Source organism: Oncorhynchus mykiss, chromosome 7, assembly GCF_057628025.1.
Source record: "Oncorhynchus mykiss isolate SJ-2025 chromosome 7, ASM5762802v1, whole genome shotgun sequence".
Taxonomy (NCBI): Eukaryota; Metazoa; Chordata; class Actinopteri; order Salmoniformes; family Salmonidae; genus Oncorhynchus; species Oncorhynchus mykiss.
The window spans coordinates 71,903,299-71,923,349 of NC_143028.1; the positions used below are offsets into that span (position 1 = coordinate 71,903,299).

Here is a 20,051-nt window from a genome sequence, read left to right on the forward strand (position 1 = left end):
GTGCTCTGGTCAGATGAAACCAAAATTGAACTTTTTGGCAACAATGCAAAACGTTATGTTTGGCGTAAAAGCAACACAGCTGAACACACCATCCCCACTGTCAAACATGGTGGTGGCAGCATCATGGTTGGGCCTGCTTTTCTTCAGCAGGGACAGGGAAGATGGTTAAAATTGATGGGAAGATGGATGGAGCCAAATACAGGACCATTCTGGAAGAAAACCTGATGGAGTCTGCAAAAGACCTGAGACTGGGACGGAGATTTGTCTTCCAACAAGACAATGATCCAAAACATAAAGCAAAATCTACAATGGAATGGTTAAAAAATAAACATATCCAGGTGTTAGAATGGCCAAGTCAAAGTCCAGACCTGAATCCAATCGAGAATCTGTGGAAAGAACTGAAAACTGCTGTTCACAAATGCTCTCCATCCAACCTCACTGAGCTTGAGCTGTTTTGCAAGGAGGAATGGGAACAAAATTTCAGTCTCTCGATGTGCAAAACTGATAGAGACATACCCCAAGCGACTTACAGCTGTAATCGCAGCAAAAGGTGGCGCTACAAAGTATTAACTTAAGGGGGCTGAATAATTTTGCACGCCCAATTTTTCAGTTTTTGATTTGTTAAAAAAGTTTGAAATATCCAATAAATGTCGTTCCACTTCATGATTGTGTCCCACTTGTTGTTGATTCTTCACAAAAAAATACAGTTTTATATCTTTATGTTTGAAGCCTGAAATGTGGCAAAAGGTCGCAAAGTTCAAGGGGGCCGAATACTTTCTTACTTTGGGCAAGGCACTGTATATATTTCGACAAATCTGCAGTAGCAAAGATGATCTACATACTGACCAGGGAAGAGCCCATTCTGTTATCGACAGGAAACTGTGACAGACCAATCAGGACTCATCTCTCGGCATGTCCAATCACCCCATATATCTCAGCCAATCATGACTAGCCAGGAAGGATCCTTTCTATCTCCCTGTATAGCAGATTCCTTTCTCCTTGGTTAAACTAGGCTCATCATTTAATAACATTTATATATTTATGGATCCCATACAAGTTTGTAATTAAGGCACATGAAAGTTCTCATGTTCAAGAAGGCATTTATGGGGGGGGGGGGGGGGGGGGGGAATGTAAGAATACAAAATAATTCTAAATGGCCCTACTGTGAAGTAGGAACTGGCATCAAACGCCTCAAAACTTGTAACATATCATTAAGTCCAAAAACGGATGTACCAATCACAGATTGCCCATTAAAGAGAGCACCAAAAGGTAATGCAGCTTAATAATAATAATAATAATAATCTTTCCCTACAGAACCATTACTCCTCTCCGGTGGCCCTCACCATGACAGGGTGGCCTCAGCAGCATCCTTCACCCTCATGGAGGCCGGGTTGTGCTCCTTGTCCCCTTTGTAACGCACTTCCTGGTCACCCGTCTTGGACTTGCTGCCCGATATGCCCAGTTCCACGATCTCCAGGACCTCTATCAAACAGTCCTGCAACAAAACACTATGTCATTGCATGGCACAAAAGTCACCTGGTGAGTTTAGAGTGTTCATATAAGTCAGAGAGAACACAAAAAATTCAGATTAAATCACGCAATGATGTCAAATGTAGGATTTGTGACTATTTGAACGATTAAATTATTCAAAAGGAAGATATGACCTACACTTTTCAAAATTCAAGAAAAGGTTGATATTTGCTTCTTTAGCGATAAACTGTGTGAAGTCCAAAAGGTGGCCGTGCATAAATATGGCAGCCTCTATGCACTACCACAAATGCCTTGTTTTCTAAATTTGCTGTATTGCAGCTTGCTCTCCGTTACTCTTTTGCATCTGCATTAGCACGTTATACATGATCGCAACTGTAGTTCACAGACGCAAGCAATTTCAAACAACTAAACAGTAGATGGAGCTGATTTCTTCCATCTTTATGTACCTTGGTCATTCTCAGATGGACAGAACAGTAGGAACACAGATTAAGCGTCGTCCTGGACCAAAACACACTCAAAATCAATAAAGAAGGAAATAGCAAGCTGAGTAATTGTGGATCAAATGCCTTTGAATCATTTGTTATTAAGATGTATTTTTAGTCCAGTAGCCTAGTGGGCTTAATCTGGGAGACCATCCCCAGTAGTGGTCCAGATAGAATGTGTTGTGGTCCCTTCTACCTTTTCATTGAGCATGTCAGGGTGTTCTGTCAGCCACACACACAGACACTGGAAGGCTGCCACGATCATAGAGTGGAGGTCTCTGGAGTGGAGGGGGGCAGGCCGGCTGCACTGGTACACGATGTAACCACACACCGAGCTGACCGCACGTTTACGGTCTGCAGACTCCACACTCGTCCTCACCTGAGGAGGAGGGAGAGCCAGCAGTGTTTAATGAACGACAACTGAAAGGTCTGTTGTAGAATCTCCTGGCTCTTACTCATCTCCATTGCAGTGTTAATTATCATAGCCTTTCCATAGTTGTCTGGCCACCTCATACTGTTTGTTGTTGCCATGACAATTACTAACATGGGAAAGGAAAGAAATGCCGGCTTTGTTGTCCACCATCACCTTACAATGTAGGGTTTTAAATGTCATTTAAATGGACAATGTAGGTATCGTTGATAGGACCCCAAGCGGGCATATGGAGCAAAAACGTTGGGTTTAAAACGTTGCAAGCCTAATGAACAGGACCATGGGGCTTTACCTTGGCAAGGCCGGCCAGCAGCTCCAGAGCGGCCAGGGAGATACTCATGTCAGGCCTCCACTGGGAGTTGAGCCTCTGGGTGACAAGGTGGATGCTGCGGATCAGCAAGCCGGCCGCTGCATCTGTATGGAGAGCTAGGGATATGACCCCCCAGAAGAAAACGCCATACCACGCCATGTCACACAACCACGAGCAGAGAAGGAGAGCTGGGGTTAGTAACTACTGGACCAGGCAGAGCACGTCCAATAAGCATCAGCTACACACACAAAGCAATCGGCATGACGGCAGTACTATATGAGCAGTCCTTATGAGGTTGGATATTATGGATGTATTAGGTCAAAATGTTCAATTCATTGAAAAATCCTCATTAGAAGACAGACATTTTTCAATTCATGAAATGGCCCCAGCCATTTGTTGGCAATAGAATGGTAGCCAAAACTAGGACAATTTAACCAAACATGCATGTTTATCTCATGTTCATAAAAACAAAAACAACAAAAAAACAATATAACTGTTTGTTTGTAAGTGTTCCACTTGTCTTTCAGAAACTTAAGAGGTTCAAATTAAGATGAAGGAAAAGGCAACACTTCAAGTAAAAAAAACATGTTTCTGTTTGAAATGAACTTGTCTGAAAAAAAAACAAGAAATTGCAGTACAGTTGCTGCACACAAGTGGAAGCCTGCATTTAGTTAATGTTCAGCATAGCCATGCATTAGTTATTAGGAAAGACATTTGCAGCCAGTCAGTGGGTATAACTTGTGGCTGAATCTCAATTGTATTCTCTCCTTGCCTCCTCCTCCACAAAACACACTGGAAAAGATCTGAGGGGAGGAATCTCAGATTTCTGCTCCAGTGTGCTTTGAGAAGGTGACATGAAGGAGGACATGAGGAATCAAGGAACCACAGAGATTCACTCCAGGTCTAGGCTCATATTCCAGCTTAAATAAAACAACATGCAAAGGCTGTATACGCGAATGCATGCAGTTAAGATATTTATGCACAAGTTGCACATGCTGTATAGCGAGAAGAGCTAGCAAGTGACAGACACACGACCGTCTGCATTCTGATAATATAAGTATCACTGAAACGACACAGCATCACTGCAAATATGAAAATAATAATGTATTTTTGGGAATCACCTTTACCCAATGTCATACATGTCCACAATACTACTAAAGCATGACTGACAGGAATACAAAAATAAATGAAAAGACAGTCAACATTCAAAACTATTTTGGAAACATTACTGTAAAAGTCTAGCTCAGGGGAATTCAACCTTGGGTCCGCGAAGGTACTGCATGGTGGTCCACAAAAATATAATCCTATTTTTATGAATATCTCTAGCAGAAATCAGATTTTGAATTACATACCTGTTATTACCTCCTTGTTTCTCAATTCATAATATTGAGCAAATTACACTAATTGGAGGTAATTACACTCACTGGAGTGCCTGACACAGGCTTTGAAAAAGCACCCGCTAATAGGTTACCACCGGCTCCCGAGTGGTGCAGCGGTCTAACGCACTGCATCTCAGTGCTAGAGACGTCACTAGAATCCAGGCTGTATCACAACCGGCCATGATCGGGACTCCCATAGGGTGGCACACAATTGGTCCAGCGATGTCTGTAGGCCGTCATTGTAAATAAGAATTTGTTCTTAACCGACTTGCCTAATAAAAGGTTACATTTAAATAGAGCTGCTGGTAAGGTTTCTTGACTTGGATATAGAGTGGGGCAAAAAAGTATTTAGTCAGCCACCAATTGTGCAAGTTCTCCCACTTAAAAAGTTAATGCCTGTAATTTACATCATAGGTACACTTCAACTATGACAGACACAATTAGAAAAAAAATCCAGAAAATCACATTGTAGGATTTTTAATGAATTTATTTGCAAATTATGGTGGAAAATAAGTATTTGGTCACCTACAAACAAGCAAGATTTCTGGCTCTCACAGACCTTCTTTAAGAGGCTCCTCTGTCCTCCACTCGTTACCTGTATTAATGGCACCTGTTTCAACTTGTTATCAGTATAAAAGACACCTGTCCACAACCTCAAACAGTCACACTCCAAACTCCACTATGGCCAAGACCAAAGAGCTGTCAAAGGACACCAGAAAACAATTGTAGACCTGCACCAGGCAGGGAAGACTGAATCTGCAATAGGTAAGCAGCTTGGTTTGAAGAAATCAACTGTGGGAGCAATTATTAGGAAATGGAAGACCACTGATAATCTCCCTCGATCTGGGGCTCCACGCAAGATCTCACCCTGTGGGGTCAAAATGATCACAAGAACGGTGAGCAAAAATCCCAGAACCACACGGGGGGACCTAGTGAATGACCTGCAGAGAGCTGGGACCAAAGTAACAAAGCCTACCATCAGTAACACACTACGCCACCAGGGACTCAAATCCTGCAGTGCCAGACATGTCCCCCTGCTTAAGCCAGTACATGTCCAGGCCCGTCTGAAGTTTGCTAGAGAGCATTTGGATGATCCAGAAGAAGATTGGGAGAATGTCATATGGTCAGATGAAACCAAAATATAACTTTTTGGTAAAAACTCAAATCGTCGTGTTTGGAGGACAAAGAATGCTGAGTTGCATCCAAAGAACACCATACCTACTGTGAAGCATGGGGGTGGAAACATCATGCTTTGGGGCTGTTTTTCTGCAAAGGTACCAGGATGACTGATCCGTGTAAAGGAAAGAATGAATGGGGCCATGTATCGTGAGATTTTGAGTGAAAACCTCCTTCCATCAGCAAGGGCATTGAAGATGTAACGTGGCTGGGTATTTCAGCATGACAATGATCCCAAACACACCGCCCGGGCAACGAAGGAGTGGCTTCGTAAGAAGCATTTCAAGGTCCTGGAGTGGCCTAGTCAGTCTCCAGATCTCAACCCCATAGAAAATCTTTGGAGGGAGTTGAAAGTCCATGTTGCCCAGCAACAGCCCCAAAACATCACTGCTCTAGAGGAGACCTGCATGGAGAAATGGGCCAAAATACCAGCAAGTGTGTGAAAACCTTGTGAAGACTTACAGAAAATGTTTGACCTCTGTCATTGCCAACAAAGGGTATATAAAAGTATTGAGATTAAAAAAAGTTTGACCAAATACTTATTTTCCACCATAATTTGCAAATTAATTCATTAAAAAATCCTACAATTTTTCCTAATTTTGTCTGTCATAGTTGAAGTGTACCTATGATGAAAATTACAGGCCTCTCATCTTAAGTGGGAGAACTTGCACAATTGGTGGCTGACTAAATCATTTAAACTATCTAAACAGCAGCTCTTCTAGCTAATAGGCTGTTATAGTTACACTTCTTCTTCCTGTTATAATGTAGAGAGGTCAAAATTATGAAAAGATGTCTACCAAATTGATTTTATTTTTATGTTGATTACTTTTTGTCAGTATCTTTAAACCATTAAATTATTTTCAAATAATTAGCGGAACTGTGTGGAAAGGGAATTGACCTAAACCCCTCTACTGTGGACTGTATTGTGTGGAAGTGTTTTACCACCACCACTATTACCATAAAGTCCCCCCATCACCCTGTTGACCTCCAACTTTTCATAGGAATCCCTGGTAACAGTCAGTGCGGGGATTCTATTAAATGCCCCAGGCCTGCCCTGGGTGAACCTGGTTAGCGTTGATTGCATTTGTTTTGGAACCGGGCTACCTACAGGGCATGAGCCAGGTGCCCCGTTTTGGAACCGGGCTACCTACAGGGCATGAGCCAAGTGCCCCGTTTTGGCTGATGGTGAAGTCGGCTCAAAACAAAGGTGACGTAGGTTAAGCATGTGGAGTAATGAGAAGGATTCTGTGTTTTCACACCACACGCAAAAGTGAGTTCTTTTGATAAAAATACTTACTCTGCCTTCCCAGTGAAAACTCATTTGAAAAATCAAACAAAGTAAAAGTCAAAAGTTGACACACCTACTACTTTTTCTCCATTATTATTATTATTATTATTATTATTATTATGATGATGATGCTCTACGTTGTAGAATAACAGTGAAGACATCAACACTATGAAATAACACATATGGAATCACCTAGTAATCAAAATATATATATTTTTAAGTTTAATATATATTTCAGATTCTTCAAAGTAGCCACCGTTTGCCTTGATGACAGCTCTGCACACTTGTAATTCTCTCAACCAGCTTCATGAGGTAGACACCTGGAATGGATTTCAATTAAGCCTTGTTCAAAGTGAATTTGGAGAATTTCTTTCCTTCTTAATGCGTTTGAGCCAATCAGTTGCATTGTGGCAAGGTAGGAGTGGTATTCAGAATATAGCCCTATTTGGTAAAAGACCAAGTCCATATTACGGCAATAACAGTTCAAATAAGCAAAGAGAAACAACTACTTGAAGACATGAAGGTCAGTCAATGCGGAAAATTTCAAGAACTTTTAAAAGTTTCTTCAAGTGCAGTCGCAAAAAACATCCAGCGCTATGATGAAACTGGCTTTCATGAGGACCGCAACAGGAAAGGAAGACCCAGAGTTACCTCTGCCGCCGCAGAGGATAATTTCATTAGTAGGTACCAGCCCCAGAAATTGCAGCCCAAATAAATGCTTCAGAGTTCAAGTAACAGACATCTCAACATCAACTGTTCAGAGAGGACTGCCTGAATCAGGCATTCATGGTCAAATTGCTGCAAAGAAACGACTACTAAAGGACACCAATAAGATGAAGAGACTTGCTTGGGCAAGGAAACACGACCAATGGACATTAGACCGGTGGAAATCTGTCCTTGGTCTGATGACTCCAAATGAGAGATTTTTGGTTCCAACCGCCATGTCTTTGTGAGACGCAGAGTAGGTGAACGGGTGATCTCCACATGTGTAGTTTCCACCGTGAAGCATGGAGGAGGTGGTGTGATGGTGCTTTGCTGGTAACACTGTCAATGATTTATTTAGAATTCAAAGCACAATTAACCAGCATGGCTGCCACAGCATTCTGTAGCGAAATACCATCCCATCTGGTTTGTGCTTAATGGGACTATCATTTGTTTTTCAACAGGACAATGATCCAAAACACATCTCCAGGCTGTTTAAGAGCTATTTGACCAAGAAGGAGAGTGATGGAGTGCTGCATCAGATGACCTGGCCTCCACAATCACCCGACCTCAACACAATTGAGATGGTTTGGGATGAGTTGGACCGTAGAGTGAAGGAAAAGCAGCCAACATGTGATTAGCATATGTGGGAACTCCTTCAAGATTGTTGGAAAAGCATTCCAGGTGAAGCTGGTTGAGAGAATACCAAGACTGTGCAAAGCTGTTATCAAGGCAAAGGGTGACTACTTTGAAGAATCTAAAATAAAATATATTTTGATTTGTTTAACACTTTTTTGGTTACTACATGAATCCATGTGTTATTTCATAGTTTATGTCTTCACTATTATTCTACAATGTATAAAATAGTAAAAATAAAGAAAAACCCTTGAATGAGTAGGTGTGTCCAAACTTTTGACTGGTGCTGTATAATTTGAGAGACAAAATGACCATGCGGCGCAGATCACTGTTCGAGAAGGGCGCTCCTCTACCCCACTTTTGCCCGTGCATGTCACAGGCCATAGCCCTGGTGCACTTAACCGAACTCCCTCAATATCAAGGACTAGTAAATATCGGTTTATTTTTTATTTTTAATACATCTGCAAAAATGTTTAAAAAACGGTTTTCGCCTTGGCATTATGAGGTATTGTGTGTAGATTAATGAGGGAAAAACATTTATTTAATCCATTTTAGAATAAGGCTGTAATGTAACACAATTTGGAAAAAGGGAAGGGGTCTGAATACTTTCTGAACGCACTGTATATATATTTTTTTTAATCCATTGTTGGACATTAGACTGTAAAAACACCAGGAAATCAGCTCCAAGTTATTTACATTTTGGAAATCCGTTCCCATCGTATAGAAATGTAAGCAAGGTTTGAAATTATTATGTTTTAGTCAAATATTATCTGTTTGGGCTTCATGTGGTCAATTTGCCGTCTGCAGTTGATGATCCCTGGGCTCTAGTTTACTAAATAGGAAAGGCTCGAGGTCACTACCTGGGAAGGGCTAGGCTAAGTAACTAGGAAGGGCTAGGCTAAGTAACTAGGAAGGGCTAGGCTAAGTAACTAGGAAGGGCTAGGCTAAGTAACTAGGAAGGGCTAGGCTAAGTAACTAGGAAGGGCTAGGCTAAGTAACTAGGAAGGGCTAGGCTAAGTAACTAGGAAGGGCTAGGCTAAGTAACTAGGAAGGGCTAGGCTAAGTAACTAGGAAGGGCTAGGCTAAGTAACTAGGAAGGGCTAGGCTAAGTAACTAGGAAGGGCTAGGCTAAGTAACTAGGAAGGGCTAGGCTAAGTAACTAGGAAGGGCTAGGCTAAGTAACTAGGAAGGGCTAGGCTAAGTAACTAGGAAGGGCTAGGCTAAGTAACTAGGAAGGGCTAGAGGTTGGTTGATTGATTGATTTTGGCAGACATGGGTTCAAACAGTATTTATTTTCTTTTAAAATACTTCAGCTGCCCTCGATTGAGCTTCCCTGGCACAATGGCGCCAACTGATAGTCTCAAAAGTGCATACCCCGCCCACTTGGTACTCAGAGCATGCTCAATGAAACGCTCCAAGAAAGCAAATATTATTTGAACAAGTCTGGATTTTGGAACAGGGCTCATGAATGCGTTCTCCAAGGGGCTCACCGTAGTCTCGGAGGAGGGCCTGGGTGGGCCTCTCTCTGTCAGGGGTGGTGGCTTCAGAGCTGCCCCCGCTGGTGTTGCTGATGCCACTGTTGTTCCTGCTGTGGCTCTTGGCCAGTGCATTGCTGCCATCCACAATGCCCTGTTGGGGTGGCATTGTCACAGTCTGCTCAGATCATTAAAGGGATATTCTACTCAAAAACAACAGATTTTAGTATTTTGTTCATTAGTCTACATAAAACATCTCTGTGGACTAATGAACAAAATACGTTTGAGTAAAATATCCTTTAAATACAACATTTATGGTGACCTCTTGCCAGGTTTCTAACCTCTTTCCTGGTTAAATAAAAGGTTGCATATTTGTTTTACAGATCTCTCTAAGCTACATGTTCAGTTTATTTTCTTTTTGGTTGAGTGAGCGTTTCTACAGCGTGGAGAACAAAAGCATTGGTCTCACCACCTCTGCTTGGGCACCAGTGGACTCCAGGAGAGCAGAGTCTTGGACAATGTTGAGCATTGCACCTGTACAGAGAAAAGGCTCTTCATTATTATATTCATTCCAGGGTGATCCTGCACTACGTAAAAGAGATAACTGTTTTGGCAGGTTGAAGGTACAGACACTTCCCATGTTTCCTAATGAGGAGGATTAAAACCGCAACTAAATCAGTAGTCAACCTTCATTTTTTAAATTAACCTTTATTTAACTAAACAAGTCAGTTAAGAACAAATTCTTATTTACAATGACGTCCTACCCCGGCCAAACCCAAACCTCGGATGACGCTGGTCCAATTGTGCGCCACCCTTTGGGACTCCCAATCACGGCCGGTTGTGATACAGCCTGGAATCGAACCAGGGTCTGTAGTGACGCCTCAAGCACTGAGATGCAGTGCCTTAGACCGCTGCCTTTATTATTAAATAATAATACATTCAATTTTATAACACACCTTTCATTGTAAAACAACCAAAGGTCAAATGAAGAAAAATGTCTAGAGAAAGTGAAGATGAACTAACCCAGGATCATCTGTGTGTTGGTGGGGTCCGTCTCCGTCTGGAGCGCTCCTATTAGGATGTTGACCAATCGCAGCTTGAGGGAGACGAAGGAGACAGCCTTGTCGTGCAGAGAGTTGTCGTCATTGCTGAACTTGCCCTCCAAGAGCACCTGGAACATACACATTATACATGTGGTTGACTTTGCACTTAGACAACCGTCAAGAACTACAGGGCATTGCAACTGTTCACTAAAACAGACAGTTCAATAGAAATGCAGTCCAACACAAAACATTGAAATAAGTCCAAATCACCATCCATCGATTGTAACTATAAGATCCATCCATACCATGCCATTTTATTTGGTGCAAATTTTTTCTATTCATTTAGGGGATAAGGCATATTAGCTGTGTCTACACAACTAATGGTGTGGGACTTCTTGGGCATCTTGAAGACGTTTGAAAACATCTGACAAACGTTGGTTTTAGACTGATATTCCTTTCATGACAAGTGAGTGTAACAGGTTTACCTCTGACTTGACGTTGCCAAAGTGGTGTGGCAGAGGCAGCATGGACATCAGGATGTTGATGGAGGCTCTCCTCAGGTCTGTGGGGTTCACATAGGTCTTAAACTTTGACAGCTCTCTGGAGAGGGGAAAGAACAATTTCATTTAATTCAAATGAAACATTCAAAGGAGTAAGGCTCCGTTCAATGTTGGTCACTTTAGTTAACTTCTTTTAAATATTTGTTATTGGAGTTACACTTAACTCAAATGATAAACATTAAAAAGGAGACAGCAGTCAGATACCCTATTTAACCAACAATCAATTGTCCACTGATAAGACTCGTCAAACTATTTCTTACATTGACATTTGAGTTCTTTTCATGCGTATAGAGTGAGTTTTGTTAAATGTGTGACACTAACAGACAAACTTCACCCAAAGAGCTAAGAACCAATTTCTTTCAACATTGCATTCCTAATGCATGCAGATGTCCTTAACACAGACCATTTGACTAATTGTCTTTCAAACATCATAAGACTAATTAGGCAAAGTACATTTCCTGAGGAAAATGCTTCAGCTGTATAAAGCTGTAAAAGCAATATTAGCACAGGAGAGTTTAGAACAACGAGATGTAGGGGAATAACAATAGCAGCTATTCTTTCAGCAAGCAAACGTAAAAGCTGGAATGCGCATTTGGAGAAACACCGCCACTGTTCACCCCCAGCACATTTGTTATTGTTTATAATACATACTTTTCTGTTCTATCATGCGTGCAATGATTTCCAATGATTTCCAATGATTTCCAATGATTTCCAATGATTTCCAATGATTTCCAAGGGGGAAAAAAACCTTGTTAGCTGTTTGAGGTAATTTCTTGGTTTGTTTTTGTAATATTGGCAGCTTTAATATAGATGTAGCATTAGTCACCGGTCAGGGAGGATGTTCTCCAGAGCAGAAATGAAGTAGGGGACCACCACGTTGATGCCCTTCAGGTCGGAGCAGAAGAGGGCAGAAGAGTTGAGGATGATGCTGGCCAGGACCGGTCGGCAGATGTAGTCAGAGATCTGGAGGCCCTGAATCAGAACCATGTAGAATCTGGGGGGGGGGGGGGCGGAGACAGAAGGGTTTAGTCGGAGTAGAGCTTTTTTAGACAGACCTAGAGTATGATGAACAGCCACATAACTCTGGTCCTGGGGTCCCAAAGGGGTGTATATTCTTGTTTTGCCCCAAATCAAGCTGATGAATTTAATCATGTGTTAAAGCTAGGGCAGAAACTAAAATGTGCACCCTTTTAGGACCAGGATTTGGAAACACTACGTAAAACACGTGGGTACCTGGACAGGTAAACGGGGAGGATCTCCTCGCCGGTCTTCTTGCTGCAGAAGATCCTGCAGAGGGTTCCACAGGCCTCGGCCCGGCCCGACTCATAGTTGTCGGGGAACTCGTTGGCATCGAACATGGGGTTGGACACCATGGTGTCTGTGGACATCAGGGATCCCTGCCTCCTCGGCTCCACGCCTGCCTGAGTGGCCAGGGCTGGGAATGGGAATGGGGGGGGGGGGGGGGGGGTAGAGGAGAGAGAGGAAGGGGGTAGAGGAGAGAGAGAAAAAACACAATAAATTGGGAATGGTAAAGGATAGAGGGTGGGGGGGGGTAGAAAAATGAGAGAAAGTGGAGGGATAGAGAAATTAGGTGGAATTAGAAAGAGGAGAGCGAGAGAGGACAGAGAAGATGTGTTAGGTCAAAGGTCAAAAGCCACTTACAATAAGTGGTTATAAAAAGTAGCTGCTGTAAAATAAATTTCAAAAAGGCAGGGGTCATTCTCCAAAGACAGAGATTTGATTGAAATTGAAAACCTTGGGCAGGCCTCCTAAGCGATTTTACAGGATGCCTCAGTCCAAACTGTGTAAAAAATAAATAAATCTATAAATACATTTCCGAAACGGAAAAATTCAGTGTAAACTTAAAAACGACAAAAAACTCTAAAATCCAGCTACGCTGACGGCCTTACTGCGCCCATTGCCACACCAACACAACCTAAGCCCCTTTTTGATCCAGAAAACCCCTGAAAGATCAAAGACATCAGTGAGCTGAGAAAAACCCTGAAAGATCAAAGACATCAGTGAGCTGAGAAAACCCCTGAAAGATGCCTCTAAGATCTCGTTGAGCTGAGAAATGTTTTCAAACGTTTTGCTAATGGAACGGTACAGAGGATATTTACTATAAAGTACATTTTTACTTACTTTAAATCAAATCAAATGTATTTATACAGCCATTCTATATTAGCTGATATATCAAAGTGCTGTACAGAAACCCAGCCAAAAACCCCAAACAGCAAGCAATGCAGGTGTAGAAGCACGGTGGCTATGAAAAACTACCTAGGAAGAAACCTAGAGAGGAACCAGGCTATGAGGGTTGGACAGTCCTCTTCTGGCTGTGCTGGGTGAAGATTTATCCTGACTGCCTTTAAAATGAAAGCTCTACACTCTATAAAAAGTGGTATGGGCCCTGATCAAAAGTAGTGCACTACAGTCGGAAGTTTACATACACTTAGGTTGGAGTCATTAAAACTCGGTTTTCAACCACTCCACAAATTTCTTGTTAACAAACTATAGTTTATAGTCAGTTAGGACATCTACTTTGTGCATGACATAAGTCATTTTCCCAACGATTGTTTACAGACAGATTATGTCACTTATAATTCACTGTATCACAATTCCAGTGGGTCAGAAATGTACATACACTAAGTTGACTGTGCCTTTAAACAGCTTGGAAAATTCCAGAAAATTTGACATCATGGTAAAATCAAAAGAAATCAGCCAAGACCTCAGGAAAAAAAATTGTAGACCTCCACAAGTCTGGTTCATCCTTGCGAGCAATTTCCAAACGCCTGGAGGTACCACGTTCATCTGTACAAACAATAGTACGCAAGTATAAACACCATGGGACCACGCAGCTGTCATACTGCTCAGGAAGGAGACGCGTTCGGTCCCCTGGAGATTAACGTACTTTGGTGCGAAAGGTGCAAATCAATCCTAGAACAACAAAGGACCTTGTGAAGATGCTTGAGGAAAAAGATACAAAAGTATATCCACAGTAAAACGAGTCATATATCAACATAACCTGAAAGGCCGCTCAGCAAGGAAGAAGCCACTGCTCCAAAACCGCCATAAAAAAGCCAGACTACGGTTTGCAACTGCACATGGGGACAAAGATCCTACTTTTAGGAGAAATGTCCTCTGGTCTGATGAAACAAAAATAGAACTGTTTGGTCATAATGACCATCGTTATGTTTGGAGGAAAAAGGGGGCGGCTTGTAAACCGAAGAACACCATCCCAACCGTGAAGCACGGGGGTGGCAGCATCATGTTGTGGGGGTGCTTTGCTGCAGGAGGGACTGGTGTACTTCATAAAATAGATGGCATCATGAGGGAGGAAAACTGTGTGGATATATTAAAGCAACATCTCAAGACATCAGTCAGGAAGTTGAAGCTTGGTCGCAAATGGGTCTTCCAAATGGACAATGACCCCAAGCATACTTCCAAAGTTGTGGCAAAATGGCTTAAGGACAACGAAGTCAAGGTATTGGAGTGGCTATCACAAAGCCCTGACCTCAATCCTATAGAAAATGTGTGTCCAGAAATGAAAAAGTGTGTGCAAGCAAGGAGGCCTACAAACCTGACTCAGTTACACCAGCTCTGTCAGGAGGAATGGGCCAAAATTCACTGAACTTATTGTGGGAAGCTTGTGGAAGGCTACTCGAAACATTTGACATCAGAGCCAGTGTAGTAGGAATTGTTCTAGGTATTATATTTCTATGATAATGTTTCTCAACATCCCTGGCCTGTTTTTTCACAGCTAAATAAGAGGAGACGATAAAGGAGAGCGGAAGCAACTTTAGACTATTGAGACGCAAACAATACAAGTCAAACCAGTTTTTGACACTTAATATCCGACCCTGACCTTACCAGTCAAGCTGTTGTCTCGGCTCAGGCCCGTGTGGAGCTTGCAGTGCACCAGCGCGGCGTCAAACAGCCACTGGCCAAACAGATTGAGGACACTGTTGACCTTGGGCCTGGTGGGGGCGGGCAGTGGCCGGGGCTCAGAGCTGGTCAGGTTGGGGCTGGACAAGGGAGAGGTGGAGGACGGCTGGTAGGACACTTTGGGTTGGTGCGTCATGCTCGCCTGGATGGGTAGGAGGGTAGGGGATAACCAGGAATGAATTAAATGTCAAATGGGCATAGTAAGAATATGAATATTCAGGGACATTAATATTTATTCCTATGATCGTCTGAGGTTTATTTGGCAAAGGGATGCTTTATTTCTCCCATTTTACTCTGATAGAAATGGGCCATCTGAGGAAAAAACAACTCTGGTGTAGGAACTTACTGTGGAGGTTTTACTGGCCGTCTTGATGACCCCCGTGGGTTTGTTGCGGCGGCTGTGAGGGGGCGTGGTGTTGGTGGTGGTGGGAGGCGGCGGTACGCTCAGTCTGTTGACAGGGGTGGGTGGGGCACTGTCCGACCGGGGGCGGGAGATACCTGAGGGAGAAAGAGAGCGGAGGACATCAGAGGACATTCTGGTGTTTCAGGTGAAAACAGCGAGGACCAATGGAGTCCCATTTCCCCTCCACCCATATTTTGGTTACAAGCGCCACTCGGATCAGGGAGGATGTTAGTAACGTCAACATTGGCAGCTCATCATCTTTGAGGTTCACCCTTCCTCCACAAGAGAAAAAGATACCAGATCAAAATGCACAAGCCATGTGATGTGGATACATCTTCTTTGCAGGGGGATACTCACCACAGATAAGGAACAATGTAAAAAACAAAATACATAGAAATAAGTATACACATATTTTAAGAGAAAAACCCACACCACAATAGATCGATCGAGTTTCCCAATGTCACATTTTAGCTTCATAGCCTTGGGGGCGGCTAAACGGACAATTTTGATTGACAACACTACTTATTCAGATGCTTGGCTCAGTCTGTCAAAACAGATACATACATGCATGCATATACTTACTGTCCACACTGACACAGTAAACTCAGGCATTGATTGGGTGAGTGCTTCACATTACCACATGGATCAGACCCTCTAAACCTATTCCTGCCATTTTCAGTGAAGCCCAAAACAATTTATAGGTAAACTGGGTTTCTGTATAGCACTTTGTGACATCTGCTGATGTAAAAAAGGCTTTATAAATATATTTGATTGATTTCACAGAATTCAGTGTTGATGATGCAACATGGTGCACTAAACTGCTGCAGATGCTAATTGGACTGTATGGTCCGTTTAGTGGGTTTGCTAGCTAAGCTAACAAGGATATGTTTTTTTAAAACACAAGTCTTGAAGCAACTTGACATACATTGCCATGGTGATGCTGCCACACACACACACACACACACACACAATGTCTCTCCAAACAGGCCATGGAAGAGGACAACCCTTTTCCCAACCAATTATCTCTATTATAAGTTTCAAAGTTGATCAAATCTATTTTGTGGTTGATAAGGAACGATACGAGCAGGTTTGATTGTCATAAACAGTCATACCTTACCATACCTATATTAGCCATTATGCAATTCTATTGACAGAATCATGAAAGGCTGCTTCAATTCAAGTGTTGCTAAAATACTACAATAATAGTCAAAGCGAGGGTAATTACTAATAGGCCAATGCTGCAAAATGTGTAAGCTTTTCTGCTACTAGCCTATATAGAAAGGCCCAAAATACAGGGGTAGGGAAGTGAGGTTTTCCAGATTGAGACAGTTTGATACTGCTGTCCTGAAAGTGATTATGGATTCAATTGTTTGACACAGCAGCTTAAAAAGGGCATTTCCACCACTTTTCAACCTCTTAATCATCATCATCATCTCCAGCACCAAACCAGTGTTCACATGTGATACCAGCACGTTTCTAATTGATTAAAAATATATGATCCTAAAAAAAACAAGGTTCTCTGTGACATCACAGTGTGATGTAAAAGAATTGTGATTTTCAAAACCGGCAACAAGTTTCTAGTCCAAGGGAGGGTGTTTTTTTGCTCTCCACATCACTGCGAATCTAATAGATTTACTGTGAAAATCACAGTTTAAAATGTTTAAACTTTTTATGATGTCCTCGGTTAGAACTTTTCGTAACTTCATATTAGTTTCTACAGAAGCGTAATTTTCACATATATGTTGACACTAGTATTGAGCTGGAGATAATGAAAAGTTTAAAAGTGGTGGCGTTGCCCTTTAAGTGCATGCACCAGCTACTTTCACCACACAAATCAGCTTTTTGCCAACCCCAGCAAATCCATCAAAACGTATTCAGCTCCCTTTATGATTGTTTGGGAGCAGACTACTACAGAGTACCATATGAGGGAATGGAATGAAGCCTTTCTCGGAAATTGTTCCTAGACACGGCGGCACCTGAGGGAAAGAAAGTGGTCAAAGTACAGCTTGGAATATCAGAATGCCGACCAACCAACCATGACAACATTCACCTGCTATTTTTGGCAAGTGGACACGGCCATCGATCGAAATGAAGAATCAAAAACAGCTTTGGCAGTTTCTCATTCTGAAACAGTGAATGTTTTTTTCCTTCATAGATGTCTACGAGTATGTTGTTTTTCATGACTGGAAGTGTGGCACCTTTTTGTCTTATGCCCAAACACCGTTATAGGAAATCCTGTTTGTTATGCAAATAGACCCTTGTGCAATGTTAATGATTGGATTTGATTGGGTTAGGTCCGGTTTAGTAGTGTACCTAGAGAGGGAAGTCTGTCACGTATATTGCTCCTAGGAGAAACTGTCACTCCTGACAGGGAGAGAGACACTAGTGCTGTTTCTGGGGAAGAAGAAGAAACTAGAACAATAGTTTTTTTTTAAAGAACAGGAAAATGACAAAAAAGCTGAAACACAAAATGTAGGTTTAGTTGTTGGGCCAAATTATCACTCAACAAGTTATAGTAGGTATTTATTAAAGACATTCTGTGTTTGTGTACTGTAACACAATTGTCCACATAGATAATAAATGGTCTGTGATTTTCAAAACGAGCGTCTACTACTATTAACCAAAATATATTTTTTCTAGCTTGCAACACTACTTCAAATGTATGTGCTCCAGTTTCTTTAAACATGGGGATGTCAAGAGATTTAGGGAAGTATATACCCTGCGTGACAGTGCTTCGATAAAGTATAGGGACAAAATGCAGAGAGGTCTGCTTGATTTCAGAAGTACAAACATGGTTGAAGTCTAAGACTGTTGGGTGGTGTAGACCAGGGCAGTCCAACCATGTTCCTGGAGAGATACCCTCCTGATAAGGGTTGGAATGAAAACCTACAGGACGGTAGCTCTCCAGGAACAGGGTTGGAGAGCCCTGGTGTAGCACAATGGGCACAAGGCAGTAGAGAAATGAAAGGAGAAAATTACAATAAAAAGCTCTTTTCAATTGAAAATGGCTGGTTCTTGTTGAAAAGCCAGTAAAAAAGATAGGACAAGGTGGTGGGTCAACCCATTTACAAAACCCTTTAGTCGTTGCTGGTCATAAAATCAAGGTGGTACTAAGTCAAATGACATCTTTCCATGATCAACGTCAACAAAATCAGAGCCCTTCCACCCTTCATTTGAATGACAAAGATGCAGTTTATTAAGTACCATAAGAGGGCAGTTTCTCTCGAATCTCTCTCTTTGCGACCCCGACACCTAGAGGGGAGGAAATATGTACATGATCTCTTGGTTAGAAGTGCTCCAGCAATAACACGACAACTTGCTCTGAAGGGATTGGATCGGTGGAAGAAATATAGCAAAATCTCCAGCTAGCCTGTCAGCGAACAAGATGGAACTACTATCACACCTATACAATTTTTAAGAACCCATATTCAGAAATCGTCTCGGAGTAAGGAATGCTGATCTGGAAACAGGTCCCCCCCCTGTCGATGTCATCTTATTATGATATATAAGGGAAAACCTCATCCTAGATCAGCACTCCTACTCTGAGACGCTTTGTGAATATGGGCCCAGATCTACAGTACATTAATTGCCAAAGTCAAATGTAACAGTATGAAGAAAAAGCACCGCTAAGGTGAGATGAGGTAGTCTTACCCAGGAAGGCATCCACCAGGCAACTGACCCCCCTCATGGCCCTGAAAAAGATCTGGGGCAGCTGCTTGAGGCAGGGGTGATGCTGGATCACCTCCTGGGGCACGCCGGTCACCCCCAGCAGCTGCTCCTGGAATTTTGGCGTGGAGCTGACCGTCAAAGGGCTGCTGAGGTCCACCGGGTTACTGCAAGAGAAGGAGCAGGAGGGGGGACTTTTAACATTGGGGTGCAAAAATGGGTCCTGAGCATGTTATTTCTCTCCACAACCCAGCCACGAGAGCATAACAGTTCAATTGATGTAGCCTAATAGATTATTCACGACAATATGTTCCCAGATCAATTTCTTAGATCATCTGGGGGTGCAGTTTAAAATCATTTTCTTGTACCTTTGGATAAAAATAAAATAAAGTGTGAGGTCCATCCAGTATGATCAGGTAATAATTTGTTATTCTTATCATTTACTTAAAAAAAAAAAAAAAAAAATTATAGGTATTTTCTTAAAACTGCATTTTTGGTTAGAGCCTGTAAGTAAGCATTTCACTGTAAGGTCTCTACACCTGTTGTATTCAGCGCATGTGACATAAAATGTGATGTTTGACGTTCTTCACCAAAAGAGAACAAACAGTGTGATCCGTCTCGGATGATGATCCAAAAGTCATCCCAGTATTATTTTATTACACTAAAATGAGGTCATCGGGGAGTATTTATACTGAATCCAGTCCAGGTGTAACAGTAACAACTCCCATTCTGTGATACAGACCCAGAGAGCTAGCTGTGTGGAACTCACCTCAGCATGTGCAGAAAGCGGAACCAGGTCTGAGCCACACAGTCGTTGTCCATCTCAATAGGGATGAGGTTGGCGTCCTCCTCTAGGACTTTGAACGGAGGGAAGGACGGACCGTAGGTGAACCGTAACAGTCTGTACCAAAACAGAACATTTACGTTACACATTTACACCTTCCATTTCATCCATTTCTTATCTGAACATTAACAAACATTTAATATCTAGAATTGACTGCTGAGAGAAAATGACTCCTGCCTGTAATCCAACTAGTTTGTCCTACCTGAACTTGAGCACTCACATTT

At 42.2% G+C, this 20,051-nt stretch overlaps 1 protein-coding gene across 38 annotated transcripts in view; it reads right to left on the reverse strand.

Annotated features, from left to right (window-relative positions):
* The window catches only part of LOC110528539 (ral GTPase-activating protein subunit beta), a 57,837-nt gene that overhangs the window by 25,492 nt on the left and 12,294 nt on the right, over positions 1 to 20,051 (reverse strand). For 4 of the 38 annotated variants that reach the window (XM_090241913.1, XM_090241906.1, XM_090241910.1 and 1 more), the window contains exons 6-21: positions 19,753 to 19,884; positions 18,969 to 19,150; positions 18,522 to 18,569; positions 17,631 to 17,729; positions 17,237 to 17,293; positions 15,261 to 15,412; positions 14,840 to 15,056; positions 12,206 to 12,407; positions 11,799 to 11,966; positions 10,898 to 11,012; positions 10,393 to 10,540; positions 9,842 to 9,903; positions 9,385 to 9,523; positions 2,696 to 2,817; positions 2,170 to 2,352; positions 1,344 to 1,495 (exon numbers count right to left, since the gene is read on the reverse strand). In XM_090241913.1, coding sequence (XP_090098039.1) covers positions 1,344 to 1,495; positions 2,170 to 2,352; positions 2,696 to 2,817; positions 9,385 to 9,523; positions 9,842 to 9,903; positions 10,393 to 10,540; positions 10,898 to 11,012; positions 11,799 to 11,966; positions 12,206 to 12,407; positions 14,840 to 15,056; positions 15,261 to 15,412; positions 17,237 to 17,293; positions 17,631 to 17,729; positions 18,522 to 18,569; positions 18,969 to 19,150; positions 19,753 to 19,884 — 2,178 coding nt within the window. Of the gene's footprint in view, positions 1 to 1,343; positions 1,496 to 2,169; positions 2,353 to 2,695; positions 2,830 to 9,384; positions 9,524 to 9,838; positions 9,904 to 10,392; positions 10,541 to 10,897; positions 11,013 to 11,798; positions 11,967 to 12,205; positions 12,408 to 14,839; positions 15,057 to 15,260; positions 15,413 to 17,236; positions 17,294 to 17,630; positions 17,730 to 18,521; positions 18,570 to 18,968; positions 19,151 to 19,752; positions 19,885 to 20,051 lie in introns of all 38 variants that reach the window. The other 34 variants (XM_090241901.1, XM_090241898.1, XM_090241900.1 and 31 more) reach the window with 10 other exon arrangements.